The sequence below is a fragment of the Bombina bombina genome, chromosome 12, assembly GCF_027579735.1.
Source record: "Bombina bombina isolate aBomBom1 chromosome 12, aBomBom1.pri, whole genome shotgun sequence".
NCBI classification, from domain to species: domain Eukaryota; kingdom Metazoa; phylum Chordata; class Amphibia; order Anura; family Bombinatoridae; genus Bombina; species Bombina bombina.
The window spans coordinates 149,208,849-149,224,114 of NC_069510.1; the positions used below are offsets into that span (position 1 = coordinate 149,208,849).

General features: G+C 42.9%; 1 protein-coding gene across 1 annotated transcript in view; it reads right to left on the bottom strand.

The window, feature by feature from the left end:
• The window catches only part of ADGRD2 (adhesion G protein-coupled receptor D2), a 677,900-nt gene that overhangs the window by 385,037 nt on the left and 277,597 nt on the right, over window positions 1–15,266 (bottom strand). The window contains exon 17 of the mRNA XM_053695488.1: window positions 9,033–9,153. Coding sequence (XP_053551463.1) covers window positions 9,033–9,153 — 121 coding nt within the window. The remainder of the gene's footprint in view (window positions 1–9,032; window positions 9,154–15,266) is intronic.

Below are 15,266 nucleotides of genomic sequence, written 5' to 3' on the forward strand. Positions count from 1 at the left end.
TCACCCTTTTAGCGATTACCAAAACCGGACTATCTTCTTCTTAACCTGATTTCATTATAAGTTTATTCTTCGTTCATAAACTGCCCTTCACTTAGCCAAGCAAAACCTACTTCTCTTCTCTCATATCTACTCTTTACTCAAACCCTAAATGACTCTTCGCCACCTTTAACTCTCTCCTCTACCCCCCTGCTCCACCCCCTGTCTGTCTTTAGTGCTCAAGACCTGGCAGACTACTTTTTAAACAAAACATGTACTATCCAAAGCAACATCCCAACACCAACCTGCAATATTCCAACAACAGGCCCAGTTACTCCCTCTGCCACCCTCTGCATCTTCCATCCATCCACTGAGAATTAAGTTTCTTTGTTACTATCTTCCTCACGCCTCATTACCTGCCTGCTCTACCATTTCTCTTCCCATCTAATACCTTCATGTCTACCACCCTCACTCCTGCTCTTACTCACATCTTCAGCCTATCTCTCTCTACCGGTTCATTCCCATCTTCTTTCAAACATGCAAAGGTCACTCACATACTCAAAAAATCCTCCCTTGACCCTAATTCTCCTAAAAGTTACCGCCCCATATCACTTTTAACACTAACATCAAAACTCCTCGAAAAACTAGTTTACAATCGCCTAACCCACTTCCTGTCCACCAACTCCTTGCTTGACCCACTGCAATCCGGATTCTGCCCCAAACACTCAACTGAGACTGCCCTTACCAAGGTTACTAATGGTCTTCTTTCTGCTAAAAGTAATGGCCACTACTCTATAGTTATCTTACTTGACCTCTCAGCTGCCTTTCGCACAGTTGACCACCCCCTCTTCCTACAGACCCTTAGCTCTTTTGGCCTCTGTAATGCTTCTCTTCCTTGGATTCACTCCTATCTTTCTCACAGGTCTTTTTCTGTGTCATTTGCAGGCGACTCCTCCTCTCCAATGCCTCTGTCTGTGTAATGAATCCAGTGCTCAGTTACCAGAAAAGGTTTAAATGTAGCTCTTTTGTCTAACAATTTCTGCAAACACAGACTCAGTTTGGTCAGAAAAGGAAACAGTGAGCAATTAATTGCCAGTAGGAGTGGATACAAGGTAACACAAATTACCTCTAAACAGAAGTATAATGAACAAGGTTATTGTATGAATTCACTATAGTAATCAAATGTCACAGTTGTATTCCAGATAGTAAAGTAGAATCCTTCACACACATTCACCCCATAAAATATTTACAGTCTCAAACACACAGTCTGTCTCAGGTTGATAAATAAACTTATGAACAGCTGAGTCTGGAAACAGGAATGTAACTTACACAGAGCTGAGGAGTAGCAGGTAGTCCGGATTAACTTTGAAGTAATGGTAGCTGAGTAAGAGGACAAATCCTAGTAAGCTGTAAGCAGATAGAAAGTTACAGGAACGTTTTACCTGAGAGGCTTCACGGAGGAGCAGCGGTGCTGTATTGAAGGCTTGCGGTGAATGTGTGACTCACTTCCGGATAGCAGAAACAGAAGTTGGAGAGTAGCTGTGGTATCGCGGTCAGTGATGGAAACTGACAGGCGCTGCAAAGGGAGAGCTGCAAATGGATTTTCCAGTAGCGGTTATGCACAGGTAAATAGGGCAGAAAGATAATCACTCTGGAACAAAAGTAGATCCACAAGGTCAAACTGTGGATAGTTGATAGAGATCCCCTGAGGGTTCTAGGAATTGGTAATGGACCTGAAGTTGTGGCAAAAGGTTACAAAACGAAAGGCTGCTTGTATTCTCAATAATCAGGCAAGGTATGGAAGTAGGAGGCTCCCTTTTAAAGGAGTGAAGTGCATGCAGGGAGATACCTTAAAGGTATATCACAGTCTGTTGGAGTACCTCAAGAATCTGTTCTGGGTCCTCTACTCTTCTCCATTTATACATCTTCACTGGATAAACTTATCAACAGTTATGGCTTCAATTATCACCTCTATGCTGACGACACCCAGATTTACCTCTCCACCCCTGCTCTCTCTCCATCTGTCCTTTCTCATGTCAATGACTGCTTATCTGGTATTTCTTCCTGGGTGGCCTCTCACCACCTAAAGATTAACATACCCAAGATTGAGCTCCTTCTAATCCCCCCTACAACCTCTACGCCGACTTCTGATTTTTCTATCCCTGTTGACGGGGACATCACCATCTCCCCATCGCCCCAAGTCCGCTGCCTTAGAGTTACACTTAACTCAAATCTATCCTTCGTCCCCCACATCCAATCGATTTCTTCATCCTAACACAACCATCTACGCAATATTTCCAAGATTCAAACTTTTCTGTGCGCTAACACCACAAAGCAATTAATCCACTCCCTTGTAATTTCCCAACTTGACTACTGCAATAACCTACTTACTGGCTTTCCTCTTTCCCGCCTCTCTCCCCTTCTTGGGTATGTTAAGGGGACTGCACCTCTCTGTGAGTCCCTTCATTGGCCCATTCACAACAGAATTAAATTCAAAATTCTCACCCTTACATACAAGGCTTTCACCAACGCCGCTCCCCACTACCTATCCTCTCTAATAAACAAGTATACTCCAGCCCGCCCACTAAGATCCAACAATGACCTGCTCCTTGCATCTACGACTATCACTTTTTCCCATGCTAGATTGCAGGACCTATCATCTGTCTATCTATGTGTCTTTCTATCTCTCTATTTATCTATCTGTTTCTATATATCTGTATCTATCTATCTATCTATCAATCTCAATCTATCAATCTAACTATCTGTGTGATAGAGCATTTTATTATTGCATGATAGTCTCTTGGTAACTATGAGTTTACAATCTTGCACTTGTTTTTGATAGACAACGATTTCTGAACATTGGTCAATATTGTCAGTGTGTTTTTGTCATTGATCACAATTCAAAATGTCTCTGCCATTAATAGCTTTAAAGTTTGAAATCGTTACCTCCAGAAAACCACACAAAATTATTACCTGCATCTCCCGATTTCCTAATACAAAAATCATATGTGCACAATTAACAACAAAGAAAATGGTGGTTTTATGGGTTTTGCGGTCACATCACAAGTTAAGAGGCCTATATGCTGATTTGTCCCTTTCTCTAGTGTGTAGTGATGGTAATTGGTGAGACAATTAATGGGATAGGAAATAGTGCTCCTTTAATAATAACAATAAACATAAAAGGAACCGAGGGTGTAAAAAATCAGCAGAGAACGTACTTGTTTTCTTGCACTTAGATACTCTCATTGCCCTCAGGGAGATAGGAGATCTGACATGTTGGCAACTTAGGTTGCAATCTGCCTCTTCTGAGCATGGGCAAATCTGACTCCCTGTTTATCTAGTATCCAATTAATGCTAAACCAGCGCATGTTATTCGAGACATTTTATGACATCAAGCTATAAATGCCTTCCTTTAACCACCATATCCTCCTTGTAGAGCTGTGAGAGGAAGTAATGGCCTTGCAGAATTTAGTTTGTGGACTTTGAGGACTCCTTTGTGGTCTCTTCCTCTGTGTCATAACCTTGTATCTTAAAAGGGATATAAACGGGGGGCGGAGCTGGCCAGCAACAGAGATGGTCGCATGATTTGTGAGCTCCGTGCAAACAGCACCTGGGAAAGCCCTAATAATAGTACAATCCCCAATAGATAACTACATTGAAGGGCACTGCTGTATGGAGGTAACCTGGGCATGCTGCAAACATTAAGGAAATTGAGAGATCTACGCTGAACTGAGCAGTTACACCGGAGCTGATTGCCGCACACTGAGGCGCCATCTTGGTGAATCTTAGGCCTCTGTTCTACCATATCTCCTACGGTGTGTTACAGCACCCACTACTATGCATACCCAACTAACCTTTAATGAAGCTGGCGTGTTCTGCTTATGCACCAGGTTGCAGAAAGAGACTATCACTTCTCATGTGGCCCCCAGTCTGGCATTGGATAAACCCGGTGACTTAATCATAGGGATGGATCTGCATTATCAGATACCCCCACAGTCAAGATATTCTTATGGTTCCTTTAAATGACCTTCTCATAGCCATAGCTGAGGAACTTACACTCATGACAAATAGCTCAAGATGTGCTGACTTATACTTCTAACCTTCTGTGGTCATATTATATGCAAAACTGCTGGGGACTTCTTAACAATAGTTGTAACTGATAAGTTATCTGAACAAACTAGTTGTTTTTATATATGTTTGTACTATTCTATTTCATACTGCTAATTATTTCTGCCTTTATCAAGTTACTTGCTGTGAGAGGATAATTACTTGGTTTTCACTCATTTGATGCTCCTCACAAATATCGATTGAAGCTTGAATGTATTTTACTGACTGGAGTGATATGGTGCTGTGAACGGTTGTGTGAATGTTATACTCTTTCTAGCTAGCCCTTAGTAATACATAAGCGTACAAACGCCAGCAGAGGATGCATATTGGTGTGCGAGTCGCTTTTCTGGGGTTGAATAGTCCCCTGTCATATAAGTGCAACACAGAGACTTAACATTGGTAAGTGCGATCCTTACTACATGAAAACATAGCAGGTTCCCTGCACTCAGCTTCCCTGTCAGACTATAGAGAGTGTGGCCAGCTCTCTCCATGAATGGGTGTATCAGTCTGAGTCGCTCTTTTTTAATAACATGAATATAATCATTGGGGTCTAATAGTAGCAGGACAAGAATTTACGTATGGGAGCAGCTATTAATTACCCTGTCCTACATAGTAGGTAGCTTCTTGTGTCTATTAAAGTATACCCGCCATATGATGCTACCGTCCTAATCTTAAACCCCTATTAATTAACCCAGAAGGCATTAGCCACATTATAGAGCACTCTGCCAGATGTTCAGTCAGCACTGACAGTTAGTTTTCCATGTATAAAGTTATGTTTGAGCTAAGCACTCTTCTATATCGATCAACATGTAGCGCATATTGAATCCGATTCATCATGTGATCCTTTGCTATTTTCCCATTAACACTAGAGCTTATCTAACGGTTGGTCATAGTACCCAGTAGTAATAATAGGGTTTATTATCGCTGGTCTACCCCCCCCCCCACTACTCTGATGTGGTAGGGACGAATACTTTCTCCTCCCCATCCCCTTTTGGCAGAGTTGAGCAGTCTCTGCCTAACCCAAAGAGCCATGGCTACGTTCTTCCCTGTTTCCATGAGAAAAGGCTCATTGGGCCCTACTATAAGTAAGTTTTCTTTGTTTCCTATACTCTGGTTTCTACAGGCTATCTAAAGTAAAAGTTTTACTGATGTTCATGTTTTCCTAATGGTATAGTGTTAACATCTAATCACGCTTACTGTGGCAACTGAGGTTCAGTTTGGTAAACTACTGTCTTCAACTTGCAGAGTTGTTTTGATGTGCTTATTACTCCTTTGTTACCTGTGAATATGTCTTTCACCCAAAGTTTGCCTCTCATGTTCACTAAAACAAGTCCTTCTATTATTAACTCCATTACTCTTGTAAGTCAAGTACTATGTCTACAGATATATATCAGCTATCTGATCCCATGAGCGGATCTATTTCTCATTGTGGACACCAGAAACTTTATTTACTCCAAAAAAACTGAGGCATTGAGGAAGGGTGATTACCCAACTTGAACATTGTCTTGTTTTATATATGTTTGCTGTACAACATTACTGACTTGTGTTATTGTCTGAGATATTGCCCTTCATTTCCAGATTGTTACTCTGATTGTTTTGCTTCAATAAAAATATATATATATAAAAAAAAAAAAAGGGATATAAACCCCAAATGTTTTCTTTCATGATTCAGATAGAGAAGCAATTTTAAACAACTTTCTAATTTACTTCTATTATTAGTTTTGCGTCATTCTCTTAGTACCTTTTGTTGAAAATCAGGGACCTATGCTTAGGAGCCGGACCATTTCTGGGGCACAATATGGCAGCAGTGTTGCAAGAATTTCATCCATTTGCAAGCACACTATTTCCTGCCATGTAGTACTTCAGATGCCTACTTAGGTATCTCTAACACAGAAGACCTTTGTAAGGAAGCAAATTTGATCATAGAAGTAAATTGGATTTTTTTTAAAAATGGTAAAGTTCTGTCTGAATCACAAAATACATTTTTGGGGGTTTCATAATCCGTTAAGCATTATTTTCATTGCCATTTTTACCGAATTCCTAGAATTCAGTAATTTTTACAAGACAATTTAGACGAGGAATTATCTTCTAGCTCTTTATGTTCCATATCATAGAAAAATCGCTAATCTTCTTGATGTTCAGAATTTTGTTCAAGCTTTAAACAGTCTAAGCCAGTTATTAAGCCAATTTCTCCCTTTAAGCCTATACATTCTTTAGACAGTAAAGTTATTCCCTTGGAAGGTTTTGTTCTTTTAGCGATTTCTTCTGAAAGCAAGAGTCTCTGAATACATAGCGGCCTATTTAACAAAGGTCTGCCGGCCGCCAGCAGGGGGGGTGTCAATCAACCTGATCGTACTTGATCGAGTTGAATTGCGGCGATGTCTGTCCACCTGTCTTTAGACCGCTGCTTCATAACTGGTGTTTCTGGCGAGCCTGCAGGCTTGCCAGAAACACGGGCTCTCAATCTCCATCCAGAGCTTGATAAATGGGCCCCATAGTCTGTTCTTTCTTGTGATGTCCTTACCTAGTTTTTCATTAAGTTAAGGTTTAAAAACTAAATGTGTTTTCTTACCGAAGGTAGTTTCTTCAGACAATTTCAATAGAGAATTTGTTGTTGCTTCTCTTTGTCCAAATCCTTAGAATTCTAAAGAGCGGCTTCTATATAACTTGGATGTAGTTAGTTTTATCTTCAGGAAATCCTCTAGTATTTTCATTCTTTTCTAAGGTCCACGTAAAGGACAGAAGGCCTTGGCAGTTACTTCGGCTTCTTGGTTAAGATTTTTAATCCACAAGGCTTACATAGAAGGGGAACGTCTCCTCTAAAGCATTCTACACTGTCAGAAAAAAGGGTACGGTTGGGGTCTGTTTGTGAACACTTAGAGTACCCCTGCTTTGGTTGTACCCTCAATGGGTCATAATTACACCTTAAGGAACTAATATTTTCAAATATCAAAGGGTCCATTTCTGTACCATTTAATCCCCCCCCAAAAAGGTACAATCACTTGTGGGACCAAAAGATTGAGGGGGATGGGTGGTTCAAGGCGGCAAAACCCTGCAAGTCCATATAATTTGTGCACCTGAGCATTTTTATTTCCCAAGATGGTAAACGGTTATTTTATACTTGGGACTCAGATTTTTCAGTGCCGTTTTTTTTTATAACACCCCACTACCGCCAACTTTAAAGCCCCAAAACTGCCTAGTGCAGGGTTTTTTTAAATTAAAAAAATGCTAGATTTTTTTTAACAAAAAAATATAATGCCCTCTATTTTGAGGGCATTTGGGGCACTTTCAAAAAATGAACCACTTGGCTGGTTAATTTCCGTGTGCTCCACTTGTATCGTGATACTTTAGCACTCCACTTGTAATCTAGCCCTGTGAACTCCAGCTGTGAACTCAGTTAAAATACAATGCCTGTGTCTAAACACTGATAAGAGGGGTGGAGTTGGCTGCTCCAGGCAGCTTAGCTATGTAATTAATTTTGTTTATTTTTGAAAATTATTTTAAAATACCTGTTTTATTTCCCTTTAATGTTTATATTTAGAGCATCAAATGATAACTTTTACACATAAAGCAAATATATTAACTTAAATTACAAATAAAAAATGTAATTTTAAACTCTATCAAATAAACAAGAGCTGTTTAAGAACCATTTTAAACAAAAATAAAATAAAATTGTAACCATTCCCCATTTACATATATGGACATTGTGTAACACGACATCTGTTGGTAGAAAGTTCACAGATATTGGGTACATTGTGTAACACAGCGCCATCTATTGGTTAAAGGTTTCTCAAAATGTGTGCTGGGGAAATAGACTAATTTGCATATATTTTGTATAGGGTGACAATTCAAATGTATGGTTGTGGGTTTTATTGTTTATGCCCCCCCCCCTGAATCCCCCTTTTGTTAGAGTTTTATTTTATTATTATGTTGTTGTCTATATGTTTTCTCTATTTTTGTGGCAAAGTCCAGGTGCCTGCCTTTATAACATTTTTATCCCACCTTCATTACTCGTGGGCTCCACATCTTGGGTATTAGTTCAAAGAAGTAATAAACTCATGGACTCTCACCAACTTATGTAAGAAAACAAAATGTATGCTTACCTGATAAATTCAATTATTTCAAGGTGGTGAGAGTCCATGAGGCCTGCCCTATTTAGTTATTTTTTTCTGGCGGCAGCTCTAGTTTTGCACCTCATTTCGTTGTGCTGTACTTTCTTACCTATCTACTTCTTCTTATTTGACTATACGTTAGATTGGCTAATCAGTGAGGTGGGAGGGATAGAATAGTCTTAGAAGTTTTGGGGAATCTTTGCCTCCTCTTAGTGGCCACAAGTTAAATCCCAGAAGTAATTAACTTTTGGACTCTCACCACCTCTAAAGAAATGAATTTATCCAGTAAGTGTAAATTTAGTTTTTCCATATGTGAGGGCGACACAGATGACCTTTCCTTTGTTCTAGTTGGGCAAATGAGGCAGCATCATGATGTAGATATTATAATGCAATAATCAATATGCAGCACATTTATTATAAACATTTAATGTCATTTTAAGCTGCAACTCACACACATATAAATATTATAAATAAATACAACTATCCGACCATAAGAATCAACAGCTGATGCAGGTTAAACATCAGACTAGAGGTCAGCCGGACAAAATTCTTTCATTCTAAAACATGATGCTAATTTTGTCCCACAGTTTGGAGAAGACCAAGTGCATATTACTCTCATGTCGAATCTTTTCTTTTTTTATGGTATTTTAAATCTAATTATCTGTTCTGTGATTCAAGGAAATTTCTACTTGCCCTAGGATCTGAATAAATATTGTCTATTGTTTTATTACTTCCATATAGCAGAAGATACACATAGATCACACACGTAAATCAATAGGTCATACTTTTGAAAAATGTATTCTTTTGTGTTTTTTGGCAGAACAAAAATATTCTTACCTGGAAAGAGTTTAGAATAATGAAGGCATATGCCCAGATGATGTTAAGGTGGACCAAAACCCCACAGAGCCACGTCAACCCCAAGACAGGAAGAAGTACCAAGACTGGTTTTGCTGTGGCCCTGCAATAAAGAACAGGTAAATATTTCCAGATTGTATTCACTTGCAGATTATATAAAGAAAAAGAGCACACCAAGACATTTGTTCTAGACCTCTTTTTCTGTAGGTGATGTAATAAATAGCCACCAATTAATACGCATAGGACACCATCTTTACAGACGTTGCTGTGGTAACACTGGTCTAGACCCCAAGAAAATGTATGGCAACTCAGGTTCATTTCTTTTATTAATTGTTTTTCAGCTTCTTCATATTGATTTATGATTTGTGCAATTAATTATTAATATGATTATGAGTAATTTTATAATTAACATAATTAACCTCCAAGGCAAACAGCTCATTGCAATTGCTAATAAACACTCAATATATTTAAAGAGATATTAAACACAAGGCCTAGATTACAAGTTGGGCACAAAAAATATTAGCGTTATTGTAGGTTAACGTTGCTTGAGTGCGATCAATAGCAATACTATATTTGTACTTATATTACAAGTTCTGTTATTTTTTAGTGCTCAGACGATAGTCTAGGGCTTGCTAACATCTGTATGTTGGATAGTTCATGAATTCCCTCACATAATAGACTTCTATGGGGGTGCTCAGTAAAATTCATGTTAGATATTGCTTGAGTGCTAAGCTGATTGTGCGCTAAACTGAGGGTCCTATTAGCCGATGTTGCGCTAAGCTGAGGGTCCTATTAGCCGATGGTGCGCTAAGCTGAGGGTCCTATTATCTGATGGTGCTCTAAACTGAGGGTCCTATTAGCCGATTGTACGCTAAGCTGAGAGTCCTATTAGCTGATGGTGCGCTAAGCTGAGAGTCCTATTAGCTGATGGTGCGCTAAGCTGAGAGTCCTATTAGCTGATGGTGCGCTAAGCTGAGAGTCCTATTAGCTGATGGTACGCTAAGCTGAGAGTCCTATTAGCTGATGGTGCGCTAAGCTGAGAGTCCTATTAGCTGATGGTATGCTAAGCTGAGGGTCCTATTAGTTGATGGTGCGCTAAGCTGAGGGTCTTATTAGCTGATGTTGCGCTAAGCTGAGGGTCCTATTAGCTGATGGTGCGCTAAGCTGAGAGTCCTATTAGCTGATGGTGCGCTAAGCTGAGAGTCCTATTAGCTGATGGTGCGCTAAGCCAAGGGTCCTATTAGCTGATGGTGTGCTAAGCTGAGCGTCCTATTAGCTGATGGTGCGCTAAGCTGAGCATCCTATTAGCTGATGGTGCGCCAAGCTGAGAGTCCTATTAGCTGATGGTGCACTAAGCTGAGGGTCCTATTAGCTGATGTACGCTAAGCTGAGGGGCCTATTAACTGATGTTGCGCTAAGCTGAGGGTCCTATTAGCTGATGTTGCGCTAAGCTGAGGGTCCTATTAGCTGATGTTGCGCTAAGCTGAGGGTCCTATTAGCTGATGGTGCGCTAAGCTGAGGGTCCTATTAGCTGATGGTGTGCTAAGCTGAGGGTCCTATTAGCTGATGGTGCGCTAAGCCGAGGGTCCTATTAGCTGATGGTGCGCTAAGCTGAGGGTCCTATTAGCTGATGGTGTGCTAAGCTGAGGGTCCTATTAGCTGATGGTGCGCTAAGCTGAGAGTCCTATTAGCTGATTGTGCGCTAAGCTGAGGGTCCTATTAGCTGATGGTGCGCTATTAGCCGATGGTGTCCTATTAGCTGATGGTGCGCTAAGCTGAGGGTCCTATTAGCTGATGGTGCGCTAAGCTGAGGGTCCTATTAGCTGATGGTGCGCTAAGCTGAGGGTCCAATTAGCTGATGGTGCGCTAAGCTGAGGGTCTTATTAGCTGATGTTGCGCTAAGCTGAGGGTCCTATTAGCTGATGGTGCGCTAAGCTGAGAGTCCTATTAGCTGATGGTGCGCTAAGCTGAGAGTCCTATTAGCTGATGGTGCGCTAAGCCAAGGGTCCTATTAGCTGATGGTGTGCTAAGCTGAGCGTCCTATTAGCTGATGGTGCGCTAAGCTGAGCATCCTATTAGCTGATGGTGCGCCAAGCTGAGAGTCCTATTAGCTGATGGTGCACTAAGCTGAGGGTCCTATTAGCTGATGTACGCTAAGCTGAGGGGCCTATTAACTGATGTTGCGCTAAGCTGAGGGTCCTATTAGCTGATGTTGCGCTAAGCTGAGGGTCCTATTAGCTGATGTTGCGCTAAGCTGAGGGTCCTATTAGCTGATGGTGCGCTAAGCTGAGGGTCCTATTAGCTGATGGTGTGCTAAGCTGAGGGTCCTATTAGCTGATGGTGCGCTAAGCCGAGGGTCCTATTAGCTGATGGTGCGCTAAGCTGAGGGTCCTATTAGCTGATGGTGTGCTAAGCTGAGGGTCCTATTAGCTGATGGTGCGCTAAGCTGAGAGTCCTATTAGCTGATTGTGCGCTAAGCTGAGGGTCCTATTAGCTGATGGTGCGCTATTAGCCGATGGTGTCCTATTAGCTGATGGTGCGCTAAGCTGAGGGTCCTATTAGCTGATGGTGCGCTAAGCTGAGGGTCCTATTAGCTGATGGTGCGCTAAGCTGAGGGTCCAATTAGCTGATGGTGCGCTAAGCTAAGGGTCCTATTAGCCGATGGTGCGCTAAACTGAGGGTCCTATTAGCTGATGGTGCACTAAGCTAAGGGTCCTATTAGCTGATGGTGCGCTAAGCTGAGGGTCCTATTAGCCGATGGTGCACTAAGCTGAGGGTCCTATTAGCCAATGGTGCGCTAAGCTGAGGGTCCTATTAGCCGATGGTGCGCTAAGCTGAGGGTCCTATTAGCCGATGGTGCACTAAGCTGAGGGTCCTATTAGCCGATGGTGCGCTAAGCTGAGGGTCCTATTAGCCGATGGTGCGCAAAGCTGAGGGTCCTATTAGCCGATGGTGCGCTAAGCTGAGGGTCCTATTAGCTGATGGTGCGCTAAGCTGAGGGTTCTATTAGCTGATGGTGCGCTAAGCTGAGGGTCCTATTAGCCGATGGTGCACTAAGCTGAGGGTCCTATTAGCTGATGGTGCGCTAAGCTGAGGGTCATATTAACTGATTGTGCACTAAGCTGAGGGTCCTATTAGCTGATGGTGCGCTAAGCTGAGAGTCCTATTAGCTGATGGTGCGCTAAGCTGAGGGTCCTATTAGCTGATGGTGCGCTAAGCTGAGGGTCCTATTAGCCGATGGTGCGCTAAGCTGAGGGTCCTATTAGCTGATGGTGCGCTAAGCTGAGGGTCCTATTAACTGATTGTGCACTAAGCTGAGGGTCCTATTAGCCGATGGTGCACTAAGCTGAGGGTCCTATTAGCTGATGTTGCGCTAAGCTGAGGGTCCTATTAGCTGATGTACGCTAAGCTGAGGGTCCTATTAGCTGATGTTGCGCTAAGCTGAAGGTCCTATTAGCTGATGGTGCGCTAAGCTGAGGGACCTATTAGCTGATGTTGCGCTAAGCTGAGGGTCCTATTAGCTGATGTTGCGCTAAGCTGAGGGTCCTATTAGCTGATGTACGCTAAGCTGAGGGTCCTATTAGCTGATGTTGCGCTAAGCTGAAGGTCCTATTAGCTGATGGTGCGCTAAGCTGAGGGTCCTATTAGCTGATGTTGCGCTAAGCTGAGGGTCCTATTAGCTGATGGTGCGCTAAGCTGAGGGTCCTATTAGCTGATGTTGCTCAGCTGCTAGAGTTCTTCATGTAGTTCTGTGCTATACTACTAATTAAAATGGTTTCGTTCAGGTCTTAAAGGGACATGCCACCCACATTTTTTCTTTTATGATTTAGAAAGAGAATGCAATTTTAAACATCTTTCTAATTTACTTATATTATCTAATTTGTTTTATTCTCTTGATATTCTTTGATGATGCGCTAAGCTGAGAGTCCTATTAGCTGATGGTGCGCTAAGCTGAGAGTCCTATTAGCTGATGGTACGCTAAGCTGAGAGTCCTATTAGCTGATGGTGCGCTAAGCTGAGAGTCCTATTAGCTGATGGTATGCTAAGCTGAGGGTCCTATTAGTTGATGGTGCGCTAAGCTGAGGGTCTTATTAGCTGATGTTGCGCTAAGCTGAGGGTCCTATTAGCTGATGGTGCGCTAAGCTGAGAGTCCTATTAGCTGATGGTGCGCTAAGCTGAGAGTCCTATTAGCTGATGGTGCGCTAAGCCAAGGGTCCTATTAGCTGATGGTGTGCTAAGCTGAGCGTCCTATTAGCTGATGGTGCGCTAAGCTGAGCGTCCTATTAGCTGATGGTGCGCCAAGCTGAGAGTCCTATTAGCTGATGGTGCACTAAGCTGAGGGTCCTATTAGCTGATGTACGCTAAGCTGAGGGGCCTATTAACTGATGTTGCGCTAAGCTGAGGGTCCTATTAGCTGATGTTGCGCTAAACTGAGGGTCCTATTAGCTGATGTTGCGCTAAGCTGAGGGTCCTATTAGCTGATGGTGCGCTAAGCTGAGGGTCCTATTAGCTGATGGTGCGCTAAGCTGAGGGTCCTATTAGCTGATGGTGCGCTAAGCCGAGGGTCCTATTAGCTGATGGTGCGCTAAGCTGAGGGTCCTATTAGCTGATGGTGTGCTAAGCTGAGGGTCCTATTAGCTGATGGTGCGCTAAGCTGAGAGTCCTATTAGCTGATTGTGCGCTAAGCTGAGGGTCCTATTAGCTGATGGTGCGCTAAGCTGAGGGTCCTATTAGCTGATGGTGCGCTAAGCTGAGGGTCCTATTAGCTGATGGTGCGCTAAGCTGAGGGTCCTATTAGCTGATGGTGCGCTAAGCTGAGGGTCCAATTAGCTGATGGTGCGCTAAGCTAAGGGTCCTATTAGCCGATGGTGCGCTAAACTGAGGGTCCTATTAGCTGATGGTGCACTAAGCTAAGGGTCCTATTAGCTGATGGTGCGCTAAGCTGAGGGTCCTATTAGCCGATGGTGCACTAAGCTGAGGGTCCTATTAGCCAATGGTGCGCTAAGCTGAGGGTCCTATTAGCCGATGGTGCGCTAAGCTGAGGGTCCTATTAGCCGATGGTGCACTAAGCTGAGGGTCCTATTAGCCGATGGTGCGCTAAGCTGAGGGTCCTATTAGCCGATGGTGCGCAAAGCTGAGGGTCCTATTAGCCGATGGTGCGCTAAGCTGAGGGTCCTATTAGCTGATGGTGCGCTAAGCTGAGGGTTCTATTAGCTGATGGTGCGCTAAGCTGAGGGTCCTATTAGCCGATGGTGCACTAAGCTGAGGGTCCTATTAGCTGATGGTACGCTAAGCTGAGGGTCCTATTAGCCGATGGTGCGCTAAGCTGAGGGTCCTATTAGCTGATGGTGCGCTAAGCTGAGGGTCCTATTAGCCGATGGTGCGCTAAGCTGAGGGTCCTATTAGCTGATGGTGCGCTAAGCTGAGGGTCCTATTAACTGATTGTGCACTAAGCTGAGGGTCCTATTAGCTGATGGTGCGCTAAGCTGAGAGTCCTATTAGCTGATGGTGCGCTAAGCTGAGGGTCCTATTAGCTGATGGTGCGCTAAGCTGAGGGTCCTATTAGCCGATGGTGCGCTAAGCTGAGGGTCCTATTAGCTGATGGTGCGCTAAGCTGAGGGTCCTATTAACTGATTGTGCACTAAGCTGAGGGTCCTATTAGCCGATGGTGCACTAAGCTGAGGGTCCTATTAGCTGATGTTGCGCTAAGCTGAGGGTCCTATTAGCTGATGTACGCTAAGCTGAGGGTCCTATTAGCTGATGTTGCGCTAAGCTGAAGGTCCTATTAGCTGATGGTGCGCTAAGCTGAGGGACCTATTAGCTGATGTTGCGCTAAGCTGAGGGTCCTATTAGCTGATGTTGCGCTAAGCTGAGGGTCCTATTAGCTGATGTACGCTAAGCTGAGGGTCCTATTAGCTGATGTTGCGCTAAGCTGAAGGTCCTATTAGCTGATGGTGCGCTAAGCTGAGGGTCCTATTAGCTGATGTTGCGCTAAGCTGAGGGTCCTATTAGCTGATGGTGCGCTAAGCTGAGGGTCCTATTAGCTGATGTTGCTCAGCTGCTAGAGTTCTTCATGTAGTTCTGTGCTATACTACTAATTAAAATGGTTTCGTTCAGGTCTTAAAGGGACATGCCACCCACATTTTTTCTTTTATGATTTAGAAAGAGAATGCAATTTTAAACATCTTTCTAATTTACTTATATTATCTAATTTGT